This window comes from Oryctolagus cuniculus, chromosome 4 (assembly GCF_964237555.1).
Source record: "Oryctolagus cuniculus chromosome 4, mOryCun1.1, whole genome shotgun sequence".
Classification (NCBI taxonomy): Eukaryota; Metazoa; Chordata; class Mammalia; order Lagomorpha; family Leporidae; genus Oryctolagus; species Oryctolagus cuniculus.
The window spans coordinates 686,078-707,033 of NC_091435.1; the positions used below are offsets into that span (position 1 = coordinate 686,078).

Below are 20,956 nucleotides of genomic sequence, written 5' to 3' on the forward strand. Positions count from 1 at the left end.
AACGAATTCCTTGAAGAACGCAAGCACTTAGTACAGCTTCAGGATACATGCGGTAGGGCCCTACACCACCTGGGATGGCTGCCTTCCCTATCGGTGCCTGGTGTGAGTCCTGGCTCCGCTGCTCATTCCTGCTGTGTGACATTGTGTGCCCTGGGAAGCAGCATGTGACGGCTGACGTGCAGTCCCTGCCAACAGTGTGGAATGGAGTTGTAGGCTCTTGTTTGCAGCCTGGCCCAGTCATGGTTGTGGGTATTTGGGGAATGAACCAGTGGATGGAAGATATTTCCCTCCTTAGCTTTCAAATAAAGGAAAGTAAAAATGGGAGCTGGCGCTGTGGCATAGCGGGTAAAGCCACTGCCTGCAGTGCCAACATTCCATATGGGTGCTGGTTAGACTCTCGGCTGCTCCACTTCTGATCCAGCTCTCTGCTATGGCCTGGGAAAGCAGTGAGAAGATGCCCAATTCCTTGGGCCCCTGCACCCACGTGGGAGACCCGGAAGAAGCTCCTGGCTCCTGGCTTCGGATTGGCATAACTCTGACTTTCAAATAAATAAATAAATCTTAAAAAAAAAAAAAAAAGTAGGGGCTGGCACTGGCACAGCGGGTTAAAGCCCTGGCCTGAAGTGCTGGCATCCCATATGGGCACCGGTTCTAGTCCTGGCTGCTCCTCTTCCAATCCAGCTCTCTGCTATGGCCTGGGAAGGCAGTAGAAGGTGGCCCAAGTCCTTGGGCCCCTGCACCCACGTGGGAGACCAGGAAGAAGCTCCTGGCTCCTGGCTTTGGATTGGTGCAGCTCTGGCCGTTTTGGCCACCTGGGGAGTGCATCAGTGGATGGAAGACCTCTCTCTCTACCTCTCTCTGTAACTCTGACTTTCAAATAAATAAAAAAATAAGAATATTCATGAAGCAAAAACTGGAAGAACTGGAGAGAGATTTCGGCATATAACTAGTTTCAACATGCCTTGGAAGCCGATTGACAGATCAGTAAGGGTGCATATTGAACATAGTCACCAGCATGAACTGGTTTGTGAAACACCTAGCTTGGTTAAGTGTACATTTTTTTTAAAGATTTATTTATGTGAAAGTCAGAGTTACACAGAGAGAGGAGAGGCAGAGAGAGAGGTCTTCCATCTGATGGTTCACTCCCCAGTTGGCCACAACGGCCGGAACTGCGCCGATCTGAAGCCAGGGGATAGGCACTTCTTCCAGATCTTCCACATGGGTGCAGGGGCCCAAGGACTTGGGCCATCTGCTGCCTTCCCAGGCCACAGCAGAGAGCTGGATTGGAAGTGGAGCAGCCGGGTCTCAAACTGGCGCCCAAATGGGATGCTGGCGCTTTAGGTCAGGGTTTTAACCCACTCTACCACAGCGCCAGCCCCAAGCGCATGTTCTTGTCGCTTGCTTGCTACTAATCCCTAAAACAGACCATATGCTGGGTATAAGTCTCAAGACATTGAAAAGGATTGAATCCGTAGAGAGTATATTCTCTGACCACAACACAATTAAATTAGGAATTGGTGACAGAAAGACTTGGAAAATCCCAGATAATCAGAAGTTAACACTTTTAAGTAACCTGTGGTCAAAGATGAAGCAAGGAAAACAAACTCGAGGGACTGAGACTTAGTCCCCAGCCACAGGAATCACGACTGTGAGGCGCTGATGAGAGAGCGGGTCTGTTCCCTCGAATGTAGTGGCTAGAGTCTGAGGAATGAACAGGAAACTCCATGGAGAAAGCACAGACTTTCCAACAGCCGCTGCTGGGGCAGCTGGACATCCACGTGCAAAAATGAGTCTAGACAGACCTTACGGCCTTCATAAAGTAGCTCACAGTGGATCACAGACCTAAATGCAGAATACAAAATTACAGAATTTCTGGAAGATGACACTGGAAGAAACCTAGGTGACCTTGGATTTGATGACAACTTTTTAGATGCACCACCAAAGGCCCAAACCGTTAAAGAAAACATTGATAAGTTGCACTTAAAACTGAAAATTTCTGCTTTGCAAAAGGTGTGTCAAGAGAATGTAAAGCCACAGACCAGGAAGAAATAACTGCACAAGATGTGACTGCTAGGGCCTGTGGGGCCCCAAGGGATGCGCAGCCATGGAGCCCCCACGTCAAGGTCGGTCTGATAGCTGTTGCTGTGTCTTTATCACAAGGCGGATGTTGCTAGTTTCGGTTAGGGCAATGCTTTCCCACGGTCGGGACTTTCCAGAGGAGTTGAGAATGTTGTAAACAACAAGATGGCGCCGAGGACCGTGCGGCGAGCCTGCCTGCTGCGTGACACCTCATCTGATTGGCCCGAGAACGCGTGCACACTGCGTGAACAGACAGCAGATTGGAGTGTTCCGTGCATGGACTTGAGCCCGCTTGCAATTGGCCAGATTTTGTATATAAGCTATGTGCTGAGGAAGGAGGGGGCTTTTCTGTCCACTCTCCTCCCTTCATTCTTTCTCTGTCGCTGTTATTTTCCCATTAAAAGTCTGCTGAAGACCGATAAGCTGCGAACAGTGTCGTTCCTTTGCGGGCAAGGGAGCGGCAGGGCCGGTGTTGTAGAGCCATGGTTCCACTGCCACCTGCAGAGCTGGCGTCCCGTCTTGGAACACGGGCTCAAGTTCTGGCTGCTCTGCTTCTGATCCAGCTTCCTGCCTATGCACCTAGGAAGGCAGCAGAAGATGGCCCAAGTACTTGGATCCCTGCCACCAAGGGAGACCCACGTGGAGTTACAGACTCCTGGCTTCAGCCTGGCCCAGCCCTGGCTATTGGGAACATTTGGGGAGTGAACCAGCAGATGGAAGATCTCTGTCTCTCCCTCTGCTTTTCAAATAAGTAAATAAGTCTTTTTTTTTTTTTTAAAGATATATCTGATAGTTTTAGTATCTAAAAAGACTTGAAACTCAGCAATAAGAAAAATGGGCCAAACACCTCACCAAAGAAGACACACAGATGGCACAAAAGCACACTATGTGCTCCCCAATTGGAAAACTAAAGAGAAAGATACTCTACCTTTATATTCATCTGAGGAATGCAGATTAAAACCATGAGCTGTTGTGGTACTCCTGTTACAATGGCCAGGTCGAGAACACTGACAAGACCAAATGTTGACGAGTAATGGGAGCTGTCATCGCTGGTGGGAGTGCAAAGTGACACAGCCGCTCTGGAACAGTCTGGTGGTATCTGAACCTCAGATACCACCTGTGCACTGTGGGCATCGGACTTCCATGCCTGGCGGGGTCAAGGGGTGGGAGGGGCCCGGCCAGGGCCGGGCAGTGACATCACAAGGCCGCGGAAGGCAGGGCAGCTGTGGAACTCTGTGGTCTCAGGCTGTTTCTGGAGGATCTGCGGGCCCTGGATTTCCATCTCGATGGGGCCGCAGGCCCACCCCTGAGCACCCAGGGCTCAACATGGCTGAGGGGAGCGAGCTGATGAGCAGGCTCATGAGCGAGAACGCAGACCTGAAGAAGCAGGTGCGCCTCCTGAAGGAGAACCAGATGCTGAAGAGGCTGCTGAGCGAGAGCTGCCAGGAGACCTGCGGCCGCGGGGGCCGGGACCTCCTCTTCCCCAAGGCGTCTGCCTACCCCGAAGCCTGCTCCCCCGTGAGCGGAGGTGAGGCACGGGCTGGGCACCGGGGGTGTGGAGGAGGCCTGCTCCCTGCACGAGCGTCCTGTGCTCAGGTCTGGCAGACCAAGGCCCTAGGGCCCTCTCTGCCGCACCCTCGGGGAAGGTCCTGCTCTCTGTGCCACTGGGTCTGCACCTGGAATGTAGTGGAGTGTGCTAGCCCTCGGCCGGGGTGGCCTGGAACTGGCGGTGCGTGGGCTCTGCAGGGCGCCTGTGCAGCGCGAGTGGGCAGGGGAGTGAGCTGGAGCCGTGGCCTGTTCACCAGCCAGGTGGACTCCAGCCTTCGAAGGCTTTTTACAGAGAACCTAGAGTTTTATCACTTTCTGCAGAAGTAGTTGGCTCTGGTGAAAAAAAAAAAAGTTTCATTCATGGAAAGTGTGGCTGGGAGTGTGGTTGATGGGTGTGGCCTTGGCCTTTGGTTGGGACGGAACCTCTCATCCAGCAAGTTCAGCTGCGCCCTGGACCTGGTGCCTGCTCAGCCAGGATGGGGACAGAGGGCACATCCCAGCCTGCCCGTCCCAGCAGTGGGGCAGGTGGCCTGGGAGCCTTGCCGGCTGCAGGAAGGAGCTGCTGACAAGGCTGCTGCTGACGCCCACTGCATGCCCAGGAGGCTGGTCTCTGCGGAAGGCTTGCAGACCTTAAGCTGGGCTTTCCCAGAGACTGGTGTCCAGCAGGATCTGGGGCTCTGAGCCCCGAGTTTCCCCCTGGAAACTCTGCGGTGCAGGATGGCCCAGCGGCAGCAGCAGGCATAAGACCCTCTGACGGTCACATGCCAGCTACCGCAACACACGGCCTCACTAGCGCCGTTGACCTTGGTGGGGACGCTTAGCAGAGTGCCGCCCGAGACCCAGTGCCATGAAGGTTGCTGTCCCTGCCCTGTGAGGCTGGTAGCGGAGCTCAGGGCCTGGGACCTCCCTGGGCACCCGGGGGACGCTGGTGTCTCAGCCGCGTGCTGTGGCCCTGTCTCTCACTGGCGCACAGCTTTCCTCTGCCCGTCAGCTCCCCCCTTGCCCGTGGGAGCTCCCGCAGCGCTGGAGCCGCTGAGCTGCTGCAACAGACCCTTCACGCCCCAGGGACGTAACTGGCTCAGCAGCTTCGCCCTCACGAGCTCCAGGCAGGGGTGAGGGCTCCTCGGCCAAAGGCCAGGGCTGTTGAGTAGACACTCCCAGTGCTCTGCAGAAGTCCACTGTACTGACGGCTCCCTGACACCGGGCATCGCAGATGTCCACTCTGTCCCCTTCCGCCACGCGGCCAAGGCCTCCCTGTGTGGGCCTTCCTGGACCGTGGCTCGGCTTGGTGGGCCTGTGATGCACATGTTGAACAGGCCCAGAGGGAGCGCAGCCTCGCTCTCACTCCTTGGGCGCCTGTCCCTTCGGTCTGCCTCCCGCGCACTGCCAGGGGCCCGCAGCGGCCAGCTGGGGTCCTGGTGTTGCAGGCCGGCTCTCAGAGGCCGAAACGCTGGCGGCTCCTTTGGAGCAGCTCTGGGCCACCGGTGCTCTTTGCACTGAGACAGAGGACTGCCCGTGCTGCCGTGAGTGGGTCTCGAGTGGCTCGGCCATATTCCAGAATCCGACGGCTCCTGGCTCCTGACTTTGGCCTGGCCCAGTTCTGACTTTTGTGGCCACGTGGGGAGTGAACAGTGGGTGGAAGATCTCTCTCTCCCTTTCTCTAATTCTGCCTTTCAAATAAATAAAATATTTTTAAAGAAATTAAAAGAAACAGAAAAATTGAGCAATGTCTCATTCCGTTTACCCTCGTGATCCCTCTTCTGCCTTGCTGGAGGGCCTGTCACTTCCGCCCCCGGTCCAGGGCGGCTCGCTGCACTGCTGTGCCCCATCCCGCAGGGTCACCGCCCCGGCCCAGGACAGCTCGCTGCACTGCTGTGCCCCAGCCCGCAGGGTCACCACCCCGGGCCCAGGACAGCTCGCTGCATTGCTGTGCCCCGGCCTGCAGGGTCACCGCCCGGACCCAGGGCAGCTCGCTGCACTGCTGTGCCCCGGCCCGCAGGGTCACCGCCCCGGGCCCAGGACAGCTCGCTGCATTGCTGTGCCCCAGCCCGCAGGGTCACCGCCCCGGGCCCAGGACAGCTCGCTGCACTGCTGTGCCCCAGCCCGCAGGGTCACCACCCCGGGCCCAGGACAGCTCGCTGCATTGCTGTGCCCCGGCCTGCAGGGTCACCGCCCGGACCCAGGGCAGCTCGCTGCACTGCTGTGCCCCGGCCCGCAGGGTCACCACCCGGACCCAGGGCAGCTCGCTGCACTGCTGTGCCCCGGCCCGCAGGGTCACCACCCGGACCCAGGGCAGCTCGCTGCACTGCTGTGCCCCAGCCCGCAGGGTCACCGCCCCGGGCCCAGGGTACCTCGCTGCACTGCTGTGCCCCAGCCTGCAGGGTCACCGCCCCTCGCTGTGTTCTGGACATCTGTCTGGAAGTTTTACACAGTTATTTCGGCACTCTTCTTTGTGAGCCTGGCTGGGCCTTTCTTTCTTGAGGTTTTCTATGTGAGTATTTGATATTAGATTTGGGACACATTTTTAGCCTTCACTGAGCATCTTTGAATTTGTTTAAATGTTCCAATCCAAGGGGTATGAGTTGTGTGAGAACTTGAAATAATTTACTCACAGGCCACCCAGGTCTGCAGCCCTTGGGAAATAATTATTTTGTAACTTGTAGATGTTTTTCTTCTTTGTTGGTCCATTTAGCTTTCTACTTCTTTTTAAAATTTTCAAAATTTATTTATTTTGTTTGCTTGAAAGGCAGAGTGCAAGAGAGAGACAGAAACAGACAGGATTTCCCACCTGCTGGTTCCCTCCCCCATTTTCTGCAACAGTTGGGGCTGGGCCAGGCTAAAGCCAGGAGCTGAGGACTCCATCCAGGTCTCCCTGTGCGTGGCAGGGACCCACATACCTGAGCTGTCCCCTGTCGCCTCCCAGGCTTTGCACTGGCAGGAAGCTGGGATTGGGCCAGAGCCAGGACTCGAACCAGGCACTCAGGTGTGGGATGCAAGCACCCCAAGTAGTGTCTTAAGTGCTGCACCAAATGCCTGCCCGAGGTTTCCTACTTAGTCATTTAAAAGAATTTCCCAGGTCTTTTATTGAAAATTTCAACTGATACCACTTGCGTAGAATATTCTTCTGTAGTTTAAGAAATATTGGTGGGGGGGAGACCGAGGGACCCTTGAGGTCTGAGCAGCTCGGCTTCAGCTCTCCGTCACGGGCAGCAGCAGCCAGAAGAAGCCGCTTCTGCTGAGCTGCTTTCCTGGGGACACTCCCAAGGCAGGCGTCTGTCGGGATGTGCACGTGGGCACAAAGTTTGGAGATCAGGGAATTGCCACGTGGCATTGTCAGCCTACACTGGGAACCCCAAGTGCTGAGACGGGTGGGGTTGGGAGCGGCTGGTGGGCCTGTGCATGGCTGAGCCCAGGTGTGGGAGCAGGGGGCGTGTGCTGGGGGGCTGGTCCCAGCTCTGCCCAGGTATAGGAACAGGGGGCATGTTCCAGGAGACTGGTCCCAGCTCTGCCCAGGTATAGGAACAGGGGGCATGTCCCAGGAGACTGGTCACAGCTCTGCCCAGGTATAGGAACAGGGGGCATGTCCCAGGAGACTGGTCCCAGCTCTGCCCAGGTATAGGAACAGGGGGCATGTCCCAGGAGACTGGTCCCAGCTCTGCCCAGGTGTGGGAGCAGGGGGTGTGTCCTGGGGGGCTGGTCCCAGCTCTGCCCAGGTATAGGAACAGGGGGCATGTCCCAGGAGACTGGTCACAGCTCTGCCCAGGTGTGGGAGCAGGGCTGTGTGTCCCAGGGGGCTGGTCCCAGCTCTGCCCAGGTATAGGAACAGGGGGCATGTCCCAGGAGACTGGTCCCAGCTCTGCCCAGGTATAGGAACAGGGGGCATGTCCCAGGAGACTGGTCACAGCTCTGCCCAGGTGTGGGAGCAGGGCTGTGTGTCCCAGGGGGCTGGTTACAGCTCTGCCCAGGTGTGGGAGCAGGGGGTGTGTCCTGGGGGGCTGGTCACAGCTCTGTCCAGGTGTGGGAGAAGGGGGTGTGTCCTGGGGGGCTGGTCACAGCTCTGCCCAGGTGTGGGAGCAGAGGGTGTGTCCTGGGGGGCTGGTCACAGCTCTGTCCAGGTATAGGAACAGGGGGCATGTCCCAGGAGACTGGTCACAGCTCTGCCCAGGTGTGGGAGCAGGGCTGTGTGTCCCAGGGGGCTGGTTACAGCTCTGCCCAGGTGTGGGAGCAGGGGGTGTGTCCTGGGGGGCTGGTCACAGCTCTGTCCAGGTGTGGGAGAAGGGGGTGTGTCCTGGGGGGCTGGTCACAGCTCTGCCCAGGTGTGGGAGCAGGGGGTTTGTCCTGGGGGGCTGGTCACAGCTCTGTCCAGGTGTGGGAGAAGGGGGTGTGTCCTGGGGGGCTGGTCACAGCTCTGCCCAGGTGTGGGAGCAGGGGGTTTGTCCTGGGGGGCTGGTCACAGCTCTGTCCAGGTGTGGGAGAAGGGGGTGTGTCCTGGGGGGCTGGTCACAGCTCTGCCCAGGTGTGGGAGCAGGGGGATGCGTCCTGGGAGTACTGATCACAGCTCTGCCCGGGTGTGGAGCAAGGGGCGCATCCCGGGGGTGCTGGTCAGGGCATTACTTTTATAACTGGGCCTGAAACAGCCCACCTCCACCAGCAGAGCGATGGACCAACAGTCAGTTGGGTGCTGGTGCCGGTAACCGGGCAGCTAGCCCAGGGAGCTGCCAGGTGACTGGACACAGGTAAATCTCAGTGAGTCCTTGGCAGAACAGACATCGAGGAGGACACCTTTCATGTCAAGTTGGAAGGCACGCACAGGTCACTCGGGCGTGGCTGCACGGGTGGCTGGCGGCACACAGGGGCTGGGGTGGGGAGCCCCACGCTCTGGGGTGTCTGACGAGGGCCAGCCTGACTCCCGCCCCTCGGCTCCCCACCCCAGTTCCAGACTTTGGAAGATTCAGCAGCGTCCCGGACGCGCCCTCCCAGCTACAGACGTCCTCCCTGGAGGACCTGCTGTGCTCGCACGCGCCCCTCTCCAGTGAGGATGACGCCTCCCCGGGCTGCGCAACCTCGGCCCAGGCGCCCTTCAAGGCTTTCCTCAGCACCCCCGAGCTCCGCACCCACCAAGGCGCCGACCGGAAGCTGTCCCCGCTGCTGAGCCCCTCGCAGGACCCTCTGGTGGACAAGACACTGCTGGAGGCCAGGGACATGGCGCGGCCCAAGAAGGTGTGCTTCTCAGAGAGCAGCCTGCCCACGGCGGACAGGACCCGGAGGAGCTACTACCTCAACGGTAGGGCCGGGCGCGGGGTGGTGCGGGCGAGGGCGGCGGCGGCGGTGCGGTGCCCTGCTGCGTGCCCCGCCTTCTGGGCCGGTGTTAGCAGCAGGGAGCTGCACGGCTCCTCACCTAGCAGCGAGAGCCTTCGCTGTCCCGGGTCTCTGGCCTCCCCATTTCCTAAATGATGCTTTTGGAAGAGCAGAACCGTTTCATGTGATGAAGTGCGAGGTGCTGCTCTCCCTCTGCACTTCATGCTCTTAGTCAGCCAAGTTCACAGAGTCTCCGCGTGCCTTCCTCGGGCTTGCACTGAGCTCTCCGACTCACCTCCGGCGGCTGTTCTGTCTGCGGTGTGAGGCTTGCACACGGACACCCGCCGAACCGCCTCGACACCGCTGTGAACCTTTGTGCGCCGTGTGCTGTGCGTGTGTGCGTGTGGGAGAGACTTTGTGTGAGGAACCGCCTCCCAGGATTTTCTGCAGTCTGCAGGGTCAGGTCTGAAGGTGGCAGGACAGCAGAGGTTGTTCCTGTGTGAGTCTGTCCCTGGGGTCTGTGCTGCTGTCGCTTCCCTGTGGGATGTGGGATGTGCATCCGGTGGTGTGAGTTCTTCAGCGTTGCTTCCCGTGTTCCAGAGTTGCCCTGGCTGTCTTAGGGACCCGACTTCTAGAACCATCACCTGTGCTTCCCAGGGAGTTAGGAAAAGAGGCAGGACTCGATCGTGGGTCCTCTACTACGGGATGAGTGTGTCCCAGCAATGGTGGAACTGCAGGCCAAACCCCTGACTGATTCTTGAAAGTTACACTGCCTTGCATTACTGAGATAAACCCCGTTCGGCAGTGACATTTTGCACTGTTTGTTTGTCAGATGCAGCGCGCTGACCATCTGGGCCGTCCTGGAGGGATCCGCCGCGCCTTCCCTGCAGGGCGTTTCCTGGTTTCGGTTCAGGGAGTGGAGGGGGAGGTTTCCGCCCTCCCTGTTATCTAGGAGCAGTTTGTCAGACTGCTGGATGTTTGCTGGAATTCAGCACTGAAACCAGGCAGCCTCATTCCTCAGGAGAACGTCTTTGCTTGCCACAAATTACGTGGTATTGCTGTGAGACTGTTCAAACGACGCTTCTCCTGGAGTGAGGCTAATAGTTTGTGTTTTTTAAGGAATTGTCCTTTTATCTAGGAAACTTATTGGCATAAAGTTATTCGTAATATGTCCCCGTTATCCTTTCAATGTGTGTGGGCTCCGTGGTACCTTCGCTCATTCCTAACAGTGGTAACTTTGCTCGTCTTATTCCCTGATAGATCTGGCTAGAGGTTGATCAGATGTATTGATTTATTTTCTTTGAAGTGTGTGTTTTAGACAATTCTTGGAGAGTACGATTGAACTGGAAATGGTCTCTAAGACATTACAGGTGTGTGGTGTGTCCTCTCACTACTTTGCCCTCAGTAGCAACAGGGGTGGGGAGAAAGACGATTCTGATGGGAGAAGGCATTAATGCAGGGAGACTGCACCATGCTCCAACGCACAGTGTGTCTGCGCTCTGTGCCTGCACCTGCCTTGACACACAGTGTGTCTGCACCCCTTGTCAATCACCTGCCCTGACACACAGTGTGTCTGCTCCCCATACCTGCACCTGCCCTGACACACAGTGTGTCTGCGCTCTGTGCCTGCACCTGCCCTGACACACAGTGTGTCTGCACCCCTTGTCAATCACCTGCCCTGACACACAGTGTGACTGCTTCCCATGCCTGCATCTGCCCTGACACACAGTGTGTCTGCTTCCCGTGCCTGCACCTGCCCTGACACACAGTGTGTCTTCTCCTTATGCCTCTCACCTGCCCTGACACACAGTGTGTCTGTGCTCTGTGCCTCTCACCTGCCCTGACACACAGTGTGTCTTCTCCTTATGCCTCTCACCTGCCCTGACACACAGTGTGTGCGCTCTGTGCCTGCACCTGCCCTGACACACAGTGTGTCTGCTCCCCGTGCCTGCACCTGCCCTGACACACAGTGTGTCTGCTCCCCGTGCCTGCACCTGCCCTGACACACAGTGTGTCTGCTCCCCGTGCCTGCACCTGCCCTGACACACAGTGTGTCTGCTCCCCGTGCCTGCACCTGCCCTGACACACAGTGTGTCTGCTCCCCGTGCCTGCACCTGCCCTGACACACAGTGTGTCTGCACCCCTTGTCCATCACCTGCCCTGACACACAGTGTGTCTGCTCCCCATACCTGCACCTGCCCTGACACACAGTGTGTCTGCGCTCCGTGCCTGCACTTACCCTGACACACAGTGTGTCTGGCTTTTAGTTATTTTTCCTGGGTACTTTCTGTGGCCTTGCAAAGTGGCTGGGAGAGAAATACACTGGAAATTATAAGATACATTTGAACCAAGTCAAAGAAGACCTAAATAAATAGAAAAAAGTCTCATGTTCATTGATTCAAAGATCCGATTTTTTTAATAGTTTCTAATTTTTTGTAGAGATTACATTGAATTATGGATTCATTGCAACACCTATGAAAATCCCAGCTAGAATCTTAGCAGAAATTGAGAAGGTGGGGCCGGCGCCGTGGCTCACTTGGCTAATCCTCCGCCTGCGGCGCCGGCACCCCGGGTTCTAGTCCTGGTTGGGGCGCTGGGTACTAGTTCTGGTTGTTCCTCTTCCAGTCCAGCTCTCTGCTGTGGCATGGGAAGGCAGTGGAGGATGGCCCAAGTGCTTGGGTCCCTGCTCCCGCATGGGAGACCAGGAGAAGCACCTGGCTCCTGGCTTTGGATCGGCACAGCGCTGGCTGTAGCGGCCATTGGCGGGGTGAACCAATGGAAGGAAGATCTTTCTGTCTCTCTCTCACTGTCTATAACTCTCTGTGTGTCTCTCTCTCACTGTCTATCTCTGCCTGGTCAAAAAAAAAAAAAATTGAGAAGGTGAATCTTGAATTCATACGGAAATATGGGGACCCAGAATAGGTCAAGCAGAGAACAAATAGGTCAAGAAGAGAACAAAATGAGAAGACCCAGCCCTGTTTCAAATTTACCGTGAAGCAAGCAGCACTCCAGCAACCCAGATGTGGCACTGTTGCAAGGAGACACACAGGTCGGTGGAACAGAGCTGAGTGCAGAAACAGTGCCAAGTAATTCGGTTGCAAAAGAAGTCTTCGACCAGTGGTGCTGGGACAAGGGGATACCCACATAAAATGATGTTGGGGCTGGTGTTGTGGGGCAGTGGGTTAAAGCCCCAGCCTGCAGTGCTGGCATCCCATTTAGGGCACCGAAGTCTTTGCTGCTCCCCTTCTGAGCCAGCTCTCTGCTGTGGCCTGGGAAAGCAGTGGAAGATGGCCCAAGTCTTTGGGCCCCTGCACCCATGTGGAGACCCAGAAGAAGCTCCTGGCTCCTGACTTTGGATCGGCCCAGCTCCAGCCATTGTTTGGGGAGTGAACCAGCAGATGGAAGATCTCTCTCTTTCTCTGTTTCTCCCTCTCTCTGTAACTGTCTTTCAAAAAATAAAATAAATCTTAAAAAAAAGAGAGATGACATTGGGTCCCTTTCTTTACATCACAGACAAAAATGAGCTCCAAATGGGTCAAAGACCTGAGATCTGAAAAGGCTGAAACCACAGAACATGGACAAAAATATGGGGCTCGGGGCTGGCAACGTGGCACAGTAGGCGGCGCTGGCATCCCATATGGGCGCCAGTTCTAGTCTCGGCTGCTCCTCTTCCAGTCCAGCTCTCTGCTGTGGCCTGGGAAAGCGGTAGAAGATGGCCCAAGTCCTTGGTCCCCTGCACCCGCGTGGGAGACCAGGAAGAAGCTCCTGGCTCCTGGCTTTGGATTGGCGCAGCTCTGGCCGTTGTGGACATTTAGGGGGGTAAATCAGCGGATGGAAGATCTCTCTCTGTCTCTCTGTTTCTCTCTGTCTCTCTCTCTCTCTCTCTCTCTCTCTCTCTGCCTCTCCTCTCTGTGTAACTTTGACTTTCAAATAAATAAAAAGGGTGAGTGTTGCAGTGTGCGGATTCAGTTCTAAGAAAGATGTTTTCAGTGACTGGGTGTTGAACAAGACACAGACACAAGGTGTCTCAGCAAGAACATTTACTTCTGCAGAAGGGTGCGTGGCCGGCTGTCAACAGAGGAGCAGGTGCCACGGGCGGCCTCCTGGTCTAACTGAGGGGCGGTGTGGGTGTGGCGGGAGGTCCTGGCCTTTTGCCGCACTGGCTCAGGCTCGGGCTTGCCTTCCACTTCGTGGCTGTCTAAGCAGAATGAGTGGAGATTTCTGATGGCTGACTTGACGTGGCAGAGCTCACAGAAGAAACCAGGGGCAGCAATGGGCAGCAGCTGTTTGTGGCGTTGGGACGGGGCAGCAGATCTCAGAATCCTGTAACTCACTTAAAAGTGGAACTTCTTGCAAGACAAGGAAGCTACCATCAAAAACGGAGTCACTTTGGTTTGACAGAAAAGACTTACTTCTCCCACGTGGGAAAGCAGCGTGCCCCCTAGCCTCAGCTCCTCCATCTGCAGGAGGGCCCAGGGCTCCTCCCGCAGGGTCGGTGTGCGAGGGAACCAGGGGAGGCACAGGCGCCGGGGCTCTGAGGGGCCGGGCCTTGGAGGGCTCCCAGCTGTGCCAGGGACTGAAGGACGGCACAGGTCCTTCTCTGCCCACAGGGCCGTGCGCCCTGCTGTGGGGACGGACGCAGACTGCCTGGGCAGCAGCGCTCTCCTCCCTGGCTGGGCAGGGGCGTGCTCGGGGGAGTCTGACCTCAGAGGGAGCGGGTCCTCCAGCAGCTGCCCTGGCTGCCTGTCTTCTGGTCTGCATTCCCCGTGTTCGGGGACACGTGTGTCCTGCCCCTCTCTCTGCCCAAGCACCCTGCTGGTGGGCTCGCCGGCCTCGGGAAGTGCCCGTGTTCACACACACAACTCTTCCTGCTCCCCTGGGGCACGGCTGCCCTGGTCCCTGTGGACACAGACCCCAGGGTCCTGGCACCTGCTGAACCAACATGTGCCCGGGGGCAAACAGCTTTCTGGAGGATGGGGCTGCAGTCAGTGAGCGGCTGTGCAAGGCCACGGGAGGAGGGAGTCCCGGAGCCTGGCCCCTCACCCCCCATGCCCGCGAAGGGGCTGGGGGACCAGGACATGGTGGGTTGTCCTGAGTGTGGGGTGTAGAGCTGCCTGGGTGGGCGCAGACATGTGGCGATGGCAGGGCCTGGGCCCTACTGTGCTGCCGGTCAGGTCCGAGGGTCTCAGAGTCCGTGGTGGGCAGGACGAGCATCCCTCTGTAGGGATGGAAGAGCAGACCCGACAGTGGGGGCGGGAGGGAGGTGTCGGGGAGGCGCCTCGTGCCCCTCCAAGCTCAGGAGTGGGGGGAGGGGAGGGACCGGTCTGTCCTCCCCAAGGCGGTCTTGGTCACGTGCGGGTCTAAATTCAGATCATCTCAAGTTTAAAGGCGCAGCTGCGGGCGGGGATGCGGTAGCCGGTTTCGGGGAGGTGGGGAGGGAGGCCCTGGGGCACCCCCGCCCGCCCCGCAGCCCTTCTCACCTTAAGGACGGGAGGCCCTGCCCCGGCGGCTGGGGCGGCGGGAGCGGGAGCGGGGGTGGGGGGGCGAGCGGTTTCCGACGCGGTCCGCGCCCTCCCCGCAGAGATCCAGAGCTTCGCGGGCGCCGAGAAGGACGGCCGCATCGTCGGGGAGATCGCCTTCCAGCTGGACCGGCGCATCCTGGCCTACGTGTTCCCGGGCGTGACGCGGCTGTACGGCTTCACGGTCTCCAACATCCCCGAGAAGATCAAGCAGGTGCGCGCGGGGGCGGGGCCGGGGGCGGGGCCTTGGGACGCGCGCGCCCCGCCCCGGCCGCGCCCACGCCCGCGTGTCCCGCAGACCTCGGTCAAGTCTCTGGACGGCTCGGTGGACCAGAAGAAGCTGCGCGAGCTGACGCAGCGCTACCTGACGCTCACGGCGCGGCTGGAGCGGCTGGGCTACAACCGCGACGTGCACCCGGTGTTCAGCGAGTTCCTCATCAACACCTACGGCATCCTGAAGCAGCGGCCCGACCTGCGCGCCAACCCGCTGCACAGCAGCCCGGCCGCGCTGCGCAAGCTGCTCATCGACGTGGTGCCGCCCAAGTTCCTGGGCGACTCGCTGCTGCTGCTCAACTGCCTGTGCGAGCTGTCCAAGGCCGACAGCAAGCCGCTCTTCGCCTGGTGAGCGCCGCCGCCGCCGCCCGCACCGCGCTCGCGCCCCACGGGGCCGCCGCCGCCCGCGCCCCGCGCGCCCGCGCGCCCAGGGCCCGCGCCGCCGCGCCCGCACGCCCGGCCGCCGGGCCGCGGGGAGCCGCCCTCGCGCCGGGGCCGGCGGCCGCCGCCCGCGCGTGCGCCCGCGCGCGTTATTAAAGCCACCTGTTTACCTGTCCGCCGCCGTGCCTGCTGGGTCTTTGCGGGCGGGCGGGCGGGCGGGCACAGGGCGGAACCACGCAGCCCGGGCTCCAACGGCGGGGTTCCCGACCGCCGCGGCGCCTCTCTCCCCCGGGAGAAGTCGGGGACGCAGCCCCAGGACCCCAGCCCCTGCCCAGTCCCCTCCAGGCGGGGAGCGGCGCTCCTCCCCTGTGGGCGCAGCCGGCAGCTCCGGGCCTGCTCCCCGCCCCTCCGCCCGCGAGCGGTCCTCTGCGCACCGGGCGGAGCCGGCCTCCTCGTGCCCAGAGCCAGCCCTGGGAGCTGCGGGGGCACCTCGCGCTGGGCCGGAGCTGCATTCAGCGGGTGCAGGTGGGGCCGCAGGGGAGGCTCCGGCGTGGCGGGGCTGCTGACCGCACCCGTGGGCGCTTAGGCAGGGCGAGGCTGCGTGGCACCGGGAGCCCGGCTGGGAGCTGCTGGGTGTTCTGGGGACCCAGGGAGGCAAGGGCCTGGTCAGACGCGCTGGCGTTTGCTTCGGGCAGGTGCGGGGTGGGGGTGGCAGACGCGACGGCACCTGCCACACCTGCGCGGGAAGACGGTGCGGTGGTGCGGGATGTGGGAGGCTCGCGCCCTGCCCTGCCACCCGGGGCCGCCAGGGGGAGCGCCAGGCACTCTGGGGCCGAGAGGAAGCCTGGGCCGCAGGCCTCGTGGTCTGGGTCCGGGACAGAGTTGAGGCCCCGGTGGTCTGGTTTCCAGCTCTGGGCGGTTTTGTTGGAGCATTACCCGGCCCTGTGGCAGATCAGGGCAGGGGAGCTCAGGCCAGGCAGGTGATGGTCAGTGGCTGGGCACGTGTGTCTGGACTGGCCGGCTTGCAGCTGCCCGTGGCAACTACCTAGGCCTGGGCATCCTCTCTCCAGCTGCTGAAGCCCCCAAAGTGTCAAAGAAGCGCGAACAACAGAAAATCAGGAACACGGCTCCTACAGGGGCTTCGAAGAGTGAGGCCCTGGCCTCTGGTCATTCCCTCCCCTCCCCCTCCCCCATGGCCTTGGTGTCCCCCAGGCTCTTGGGCTTGGCTTCGAGTGACCCCTGGAGGCTCTGGGTGAAGTGATGCCCACCGTCCCACCCTCTGATGTCCGCTGTGCTGGGGCCAGGCTGGGGGGTCTCTGGGCTGCACTTCCACGTGGGACTTCCTGGGGACTGTCCTGTGCAGAGCGCTGAGCCCATTCCTAATGCCCTTCTCGTTCTACAAGATGAGAGGGGGTGGGAAGGTGGTGGGGGAGGGAGTGGGGGACTCAGGCAGGGCCCGGGGGGTGACGCTTCATGGCCAGGTCCCCCGTGCAGCACTGGGCCCTGCAGGTGGGTACAAGCTGGGCCTGTGCTGCACCTGCCCCAAGGCCGCGTGTCTCTGTGGATTACTCAGGGTTCTGTGATGTCTGCTCCACAGCGTGTGTGTGTGGGCTCACGGCTGTCTGTGTTTGATCCAGTTCTACCTCTTTGCTTTCCTTGCTCAAATCGTCCCTGGCCCCTTCCATCTACATTTGTTTGTCCATCATCTGTCAGTCATCCATCATCTGTCTGTCGTCTGTTTATTTGAGAGAGCTCGGTCTCCCATCCCCAACATGCTGTAACAGCCAGCGCTGGGCTGAGCCGGGAGTCAGCAGCTCATTCCAGGTCTCCCACGTGAGGGTGCCCAGGACCCGGTCCCTTGGCCATCACTGCTGCCTCTCAGGGAGGCAGGAATTCGGAATTGGGCACGGAGCTGGGCATCAAACCCAGACACACTAACGTGGGATTCTCCTAACCAGCGTTGTCCCTGCTGGGCTGGACGCAGCTCTGTATGCATGACTGTGGGTTTGGGTTCTTTGCAAACACTTTGCGCCTTGGTAGCACCACCAGGTGCCCGGGGCTCCCAGTGTCTTTCCTGGCCTGTCCTGGATCAGCTCTGGTTCCCGTTGGTGGGGAGTTTAACACAAACCCAGAGCCAGGGACCCAGAAAGACCTGTTTTGGTTCGTTCTGCGTTTTTAACAACATAGTACTCCTCGCCACAGGGATGCTACTTAATGTGAAGGCTCTGGGGTGCTTTCTCCACACTCTAACTCTTTCTTCATTTAATACAAGGAGGGAGGCCTAGACAGCTCACGGAGGAGGCACACTGTCTTCTCCATCTTCCCGTGATCTTGGTAATGCCCCTCATTCAGAAACACTGACTACCTTTTTCTAACGTTTCAGTGTTGGTCTACTTGATATCTAAAGCTTGATGTGGGAGACAACGGAAATCTAATCTAAGCATGGAGAAAAGGCCGCTCAGCGGTTCAGGGAGCGGAGGAGAGGGAGCGGCCTCCTGGTCTGGACAGGACCGTCCTGTGTGCTTGCTGCCGTGGGACGTGACTGTGGCCGGCCCGGCCGTCGTCCGCCTGCGGCTCCTTCCCACCCGCAGACACAAGTCGTAGGCCGGGGTTTTCAGTGCCCTGCTTGTTACAAGGCAGATTTAACGAGCGATGCAGCTTGCTCAGTGTGCTGCGGCCTGGATTGCTATTCCCCGGGGAATGCACACCCTGGTGCAGGCCTGGTGCAGGCCTGGTGCAGCCTCGGTAGCACAGGGTTTCCAGCGAGGGTGGGTGCGGCAGGCTGCCAAGCCCTGTCTGTCCATCTGTCCTGGAGTATGCACCCTGGGCGCCACAAAAGGCTAAAGTGCCCGTGGTGCTGAGGCCACGGCAGCAGGATGGCGGCGGCGCCTCTGGCTTCTGCCCCAACAGCACACCAGGGAATGAGGACGGAGAGCAGCCGTGGGGAAGTCTCCAGAGAAGCGGAATAGTCGAGGCTGTAATTCCGACTGCCCGTCCTGAAGAGGAAGTCAGGCCGTGACCAGAGACAGGAGAGACGAGACCCTGCGGAGGGCAGGTGTGCCCATCCCTGCTCGCTGTAACCCCACGGGTGTAGACACGTCTGGGCAGGTGTCCTGGTCTCCGTTCTCTGCACACACACCCCCACATTCCCTGTGTGGTCTCAAGTTCCTCGTGGGTGGTCCTGAGTCCCCCAGGCTGCAGGAAGCCCACCCACGCTGCAGCTGTCAGTGTGTGGTGCTGACAAACCCGTGGGTCTTGTACACAGCCTGGATCGGATGCCCGGTCTTGGGAAGTGACTCCACTGGGCCCGTCGACGTTAATAAACTGCATCTGCTGCTCCTGTACCCAGCCTCTGGTACCTGTTTGACCTAAGAGAGTTTCTCCCGTCCAGCTTTCTGTAACAGTCCCAGAGTTTGGCCCTGGGTGCAGGGCTCCTGTCTCTGTCCGCTGTGGCTATGAGCATGAAGGAGTTGGGGTTCTGAGTGGACCCCCATGTGGGGCACCCCATGCTGGTCCTCACAGCCCAGGTGTCTGGCTGTCCCAGCCCCTGGGGATCCTGCGTGAGTCAGCTTGGGCTGCCGTGACACTGCCGTGGACTGGTCTCAGGGTCCTGGGGGCTGCAGTCCAGGGCCACGTGTGGACGGCGCTGCTTTCCTGAGGCCTCTCTGCTGGCCTGCAGACAGAGCTGCTCCCGTGCCCTTCCGGGACAGCAGTCCGCTTGGCTCGGGACCCACACAGTGGTCTCATTTGAACGCAGTCCCCTGTGTAAAGACTGCTGCCGCCAAATACAGCTCCACCCGAGGAGCTGGAGGTCAGGCCCTCTGTGCGTGGACGTGGGGACACCAGCCAGCCCACAGCAGACCCCCTTCCTCTCCCGGCCCAGCCTCTGGGGTGTCGGGATCACTGGGTGCCTCCCTTCTCCCAGTGCCCTGAGTGGCCGCAGCAGAGGAGGGGTCCCTAAGGCCCACACAGCTGAGTTGGAGAGATCTGAGCTGTGGGGTGCTGGCTCTAGGGAGGGGCCTGCCAGGGGTTCAGAACACCCCAAAGGGCAGCACAGAGTTGGACTCCAGGACTGGGGTATGTACATGCAGCCGGGACAGCCACATGATCTGAGGGCCCCGTGCTGGAGGCAGACCCCTGCCCCTTTAAAATCATGGCTTCCAAGTGGGACATGGTGGAGCCTTGAGCCAGAGTTGACTCCTGATCATAGCTGGGCTCCCACCTCCCTGGGGAGTAGTGGGCCTTCTCTTACCTGCCTGCACCCTGGCATCTACACATATGACCACAACAACACACACACATGCACCCTTGTGTCTATACACATGATCACACCAACACACGCACATGCACCCTGGCATCTACACACATGATCACACCAACACACACACATGCACCCTTATGTCTATACACATGATCACACCAACACACACACATGCACCCTTATGTCTATACACGTGATCACACCAACACACACACATGCACCCTGGCATCTACACACATGATCACACCAACACACACACATGCACCCTTATGTCTATACACATGATCACACCAACACACACATATGCACCCTGGCATCTACACACATGATCACACCAACACACACACATGCACCCTTGTATCTATACACATGATCACACCAACACACACACATGCACCCTTATGTCTATACACGTGATCACACCAACACGCACACATGCACCCTGGCATCTACACACATGCTCACGCCAACACAAACATGCGTGCACACACTGACATCTACACATATGCTCACCTCAATATACATTCATCCTGACATCTACATGCATGCTCATACAATACTCACACATGAATGGTCACACCAGTATACATACTCTCTCTGGCATCTACACACATGCTCACACTACAGCACATAACCACAGCCTGACATATACATGCATGTCTTGACTACTATACACATACACACATACATGTACCCTGATGTCTACGCACATGCTTTCACACTCTAATCTACATGCATGCTCACAAAATACACATATTCTGATACTTACACAATGCTCACACCAAAACACACATACACCATGACATCTACATGTTCACACACACACCCTGACCTCTGCACACATGCTTGTACCATCACACACATCCTGACTACTATAGCCATGCTCACACTAACATACATATACCCTGACATCTGCATACATGTTCACATGAACACATATGCAATGGTCTACACATATGTTCACACACTGTGACACCTACCCTCATGCTCATACCAACACACACATATACCCTAACATCTACACACATGCACACACACCACAACCCTTATATCTACACGCACACTAACACCAACACACATGTATCCTGACATCTACACACATGCTCACACTAACACACACATGGACCCTTGCATCTACACACATGCTCACACTAACACACACATGGACTCTTGCATCTATACACATGCTCATGTTAACACATGTGCACACTCTCACACTCACCCGCAGACTCCTATGCACACTGGTGTCCACTCTGATCCCTACCCACAGCTCAGCCACAGCCTCTCACACCCGCCCTGCACTCCCTGCCTGTCCCTGCTGATTTGCTCTCTGCCAGGCATCAGGCTCTATACGGGGGCCTCACACACGGCCTCTCCTCCCCACAGTCCCAAGGTCAAGCCCTTACATGAAGAAACAGTGGTCCAGGGGTCACCTGGAGGCTCTCACAGAGGCTGGCCTGACATCCAGGCTGAACTTGACCACTCCAGGGCCTCTGAGCGTCCCTGGCCTTCTTTCTGGGGAGCTCACACCCCAGCTGCTCCTGGTGGACAGCTCCTGGCCCTGCACCACCCGTTCCAGGTCACCGGCCCTCAGCCT

The 20,956-nt window shown here is 58.6% G+C and overlaps 1 protein-coding gene across 2 annotated transcripts; it reads left to right on the forward strand.

Annotated features, from left to right (window-relative positions):
• Positions 1-3,280: 3,280 nt before the first annotated feature.
• SPATC1L (spermatogenesis and centriole associated 1 like) lies at positions 3,281-20,685 on the forward strand. 2 transcript variants are annotated; one of them, XM_070071731.1, is made up of 5 exons: positions 3,281-3,607; positions 8,561-8,911; positions 14,507-14,658; positions 14,743-15,065; positions 17,482-20,685. In XM_070071731.1, exons 1-5 carry the CDS (start codon positions 3,406-3,408, stop codon positions 17,501-17,503), a joined length of 1,050 nt encoding a protein of 349 aa, XP_069927832.1. In that variant the 5' UTR covers positions 3,281-3,405; the 3' UTR covers positions 17,504-20,685. The 2 variants fall into 2 exon arrangements, with proteins under 2 accessions (XP_069927832.1, XP_069927833.1); XM_070071732.1 differs by lacking the exon at positions 17,482-20,685 and having other exon boundaries at positions 3,282-3,607; positions 14,743-15,136.
• The last annotated feature ends 271 nt before the right edge of the window (positions 20,686-20,956 follow it).

Coding starts and splice junctions, on each gene's coding strand:
- SPATC1L (XM_070071731.1), top strand. CDS start 3,406: ATGGCTGAGGGGAGCGAGCTGATGAGCAGGCTCATGAGCGAGAACGCA. Junction 3,608..8,560: donor CTGCTCCCCCGTGAGCGGAG/GTGAGGCACGGG, acceptor TCCCCACCCCAG/TTCCAGACTTTGGAAGATTC. Junction 15,066..17,481: donor AGCAAGCCGCTCTTCGCCTG/GTGAGCGCCGCC, acceptor CTAACGTTTCAG/TGTTGGTCTACTTGATATCT.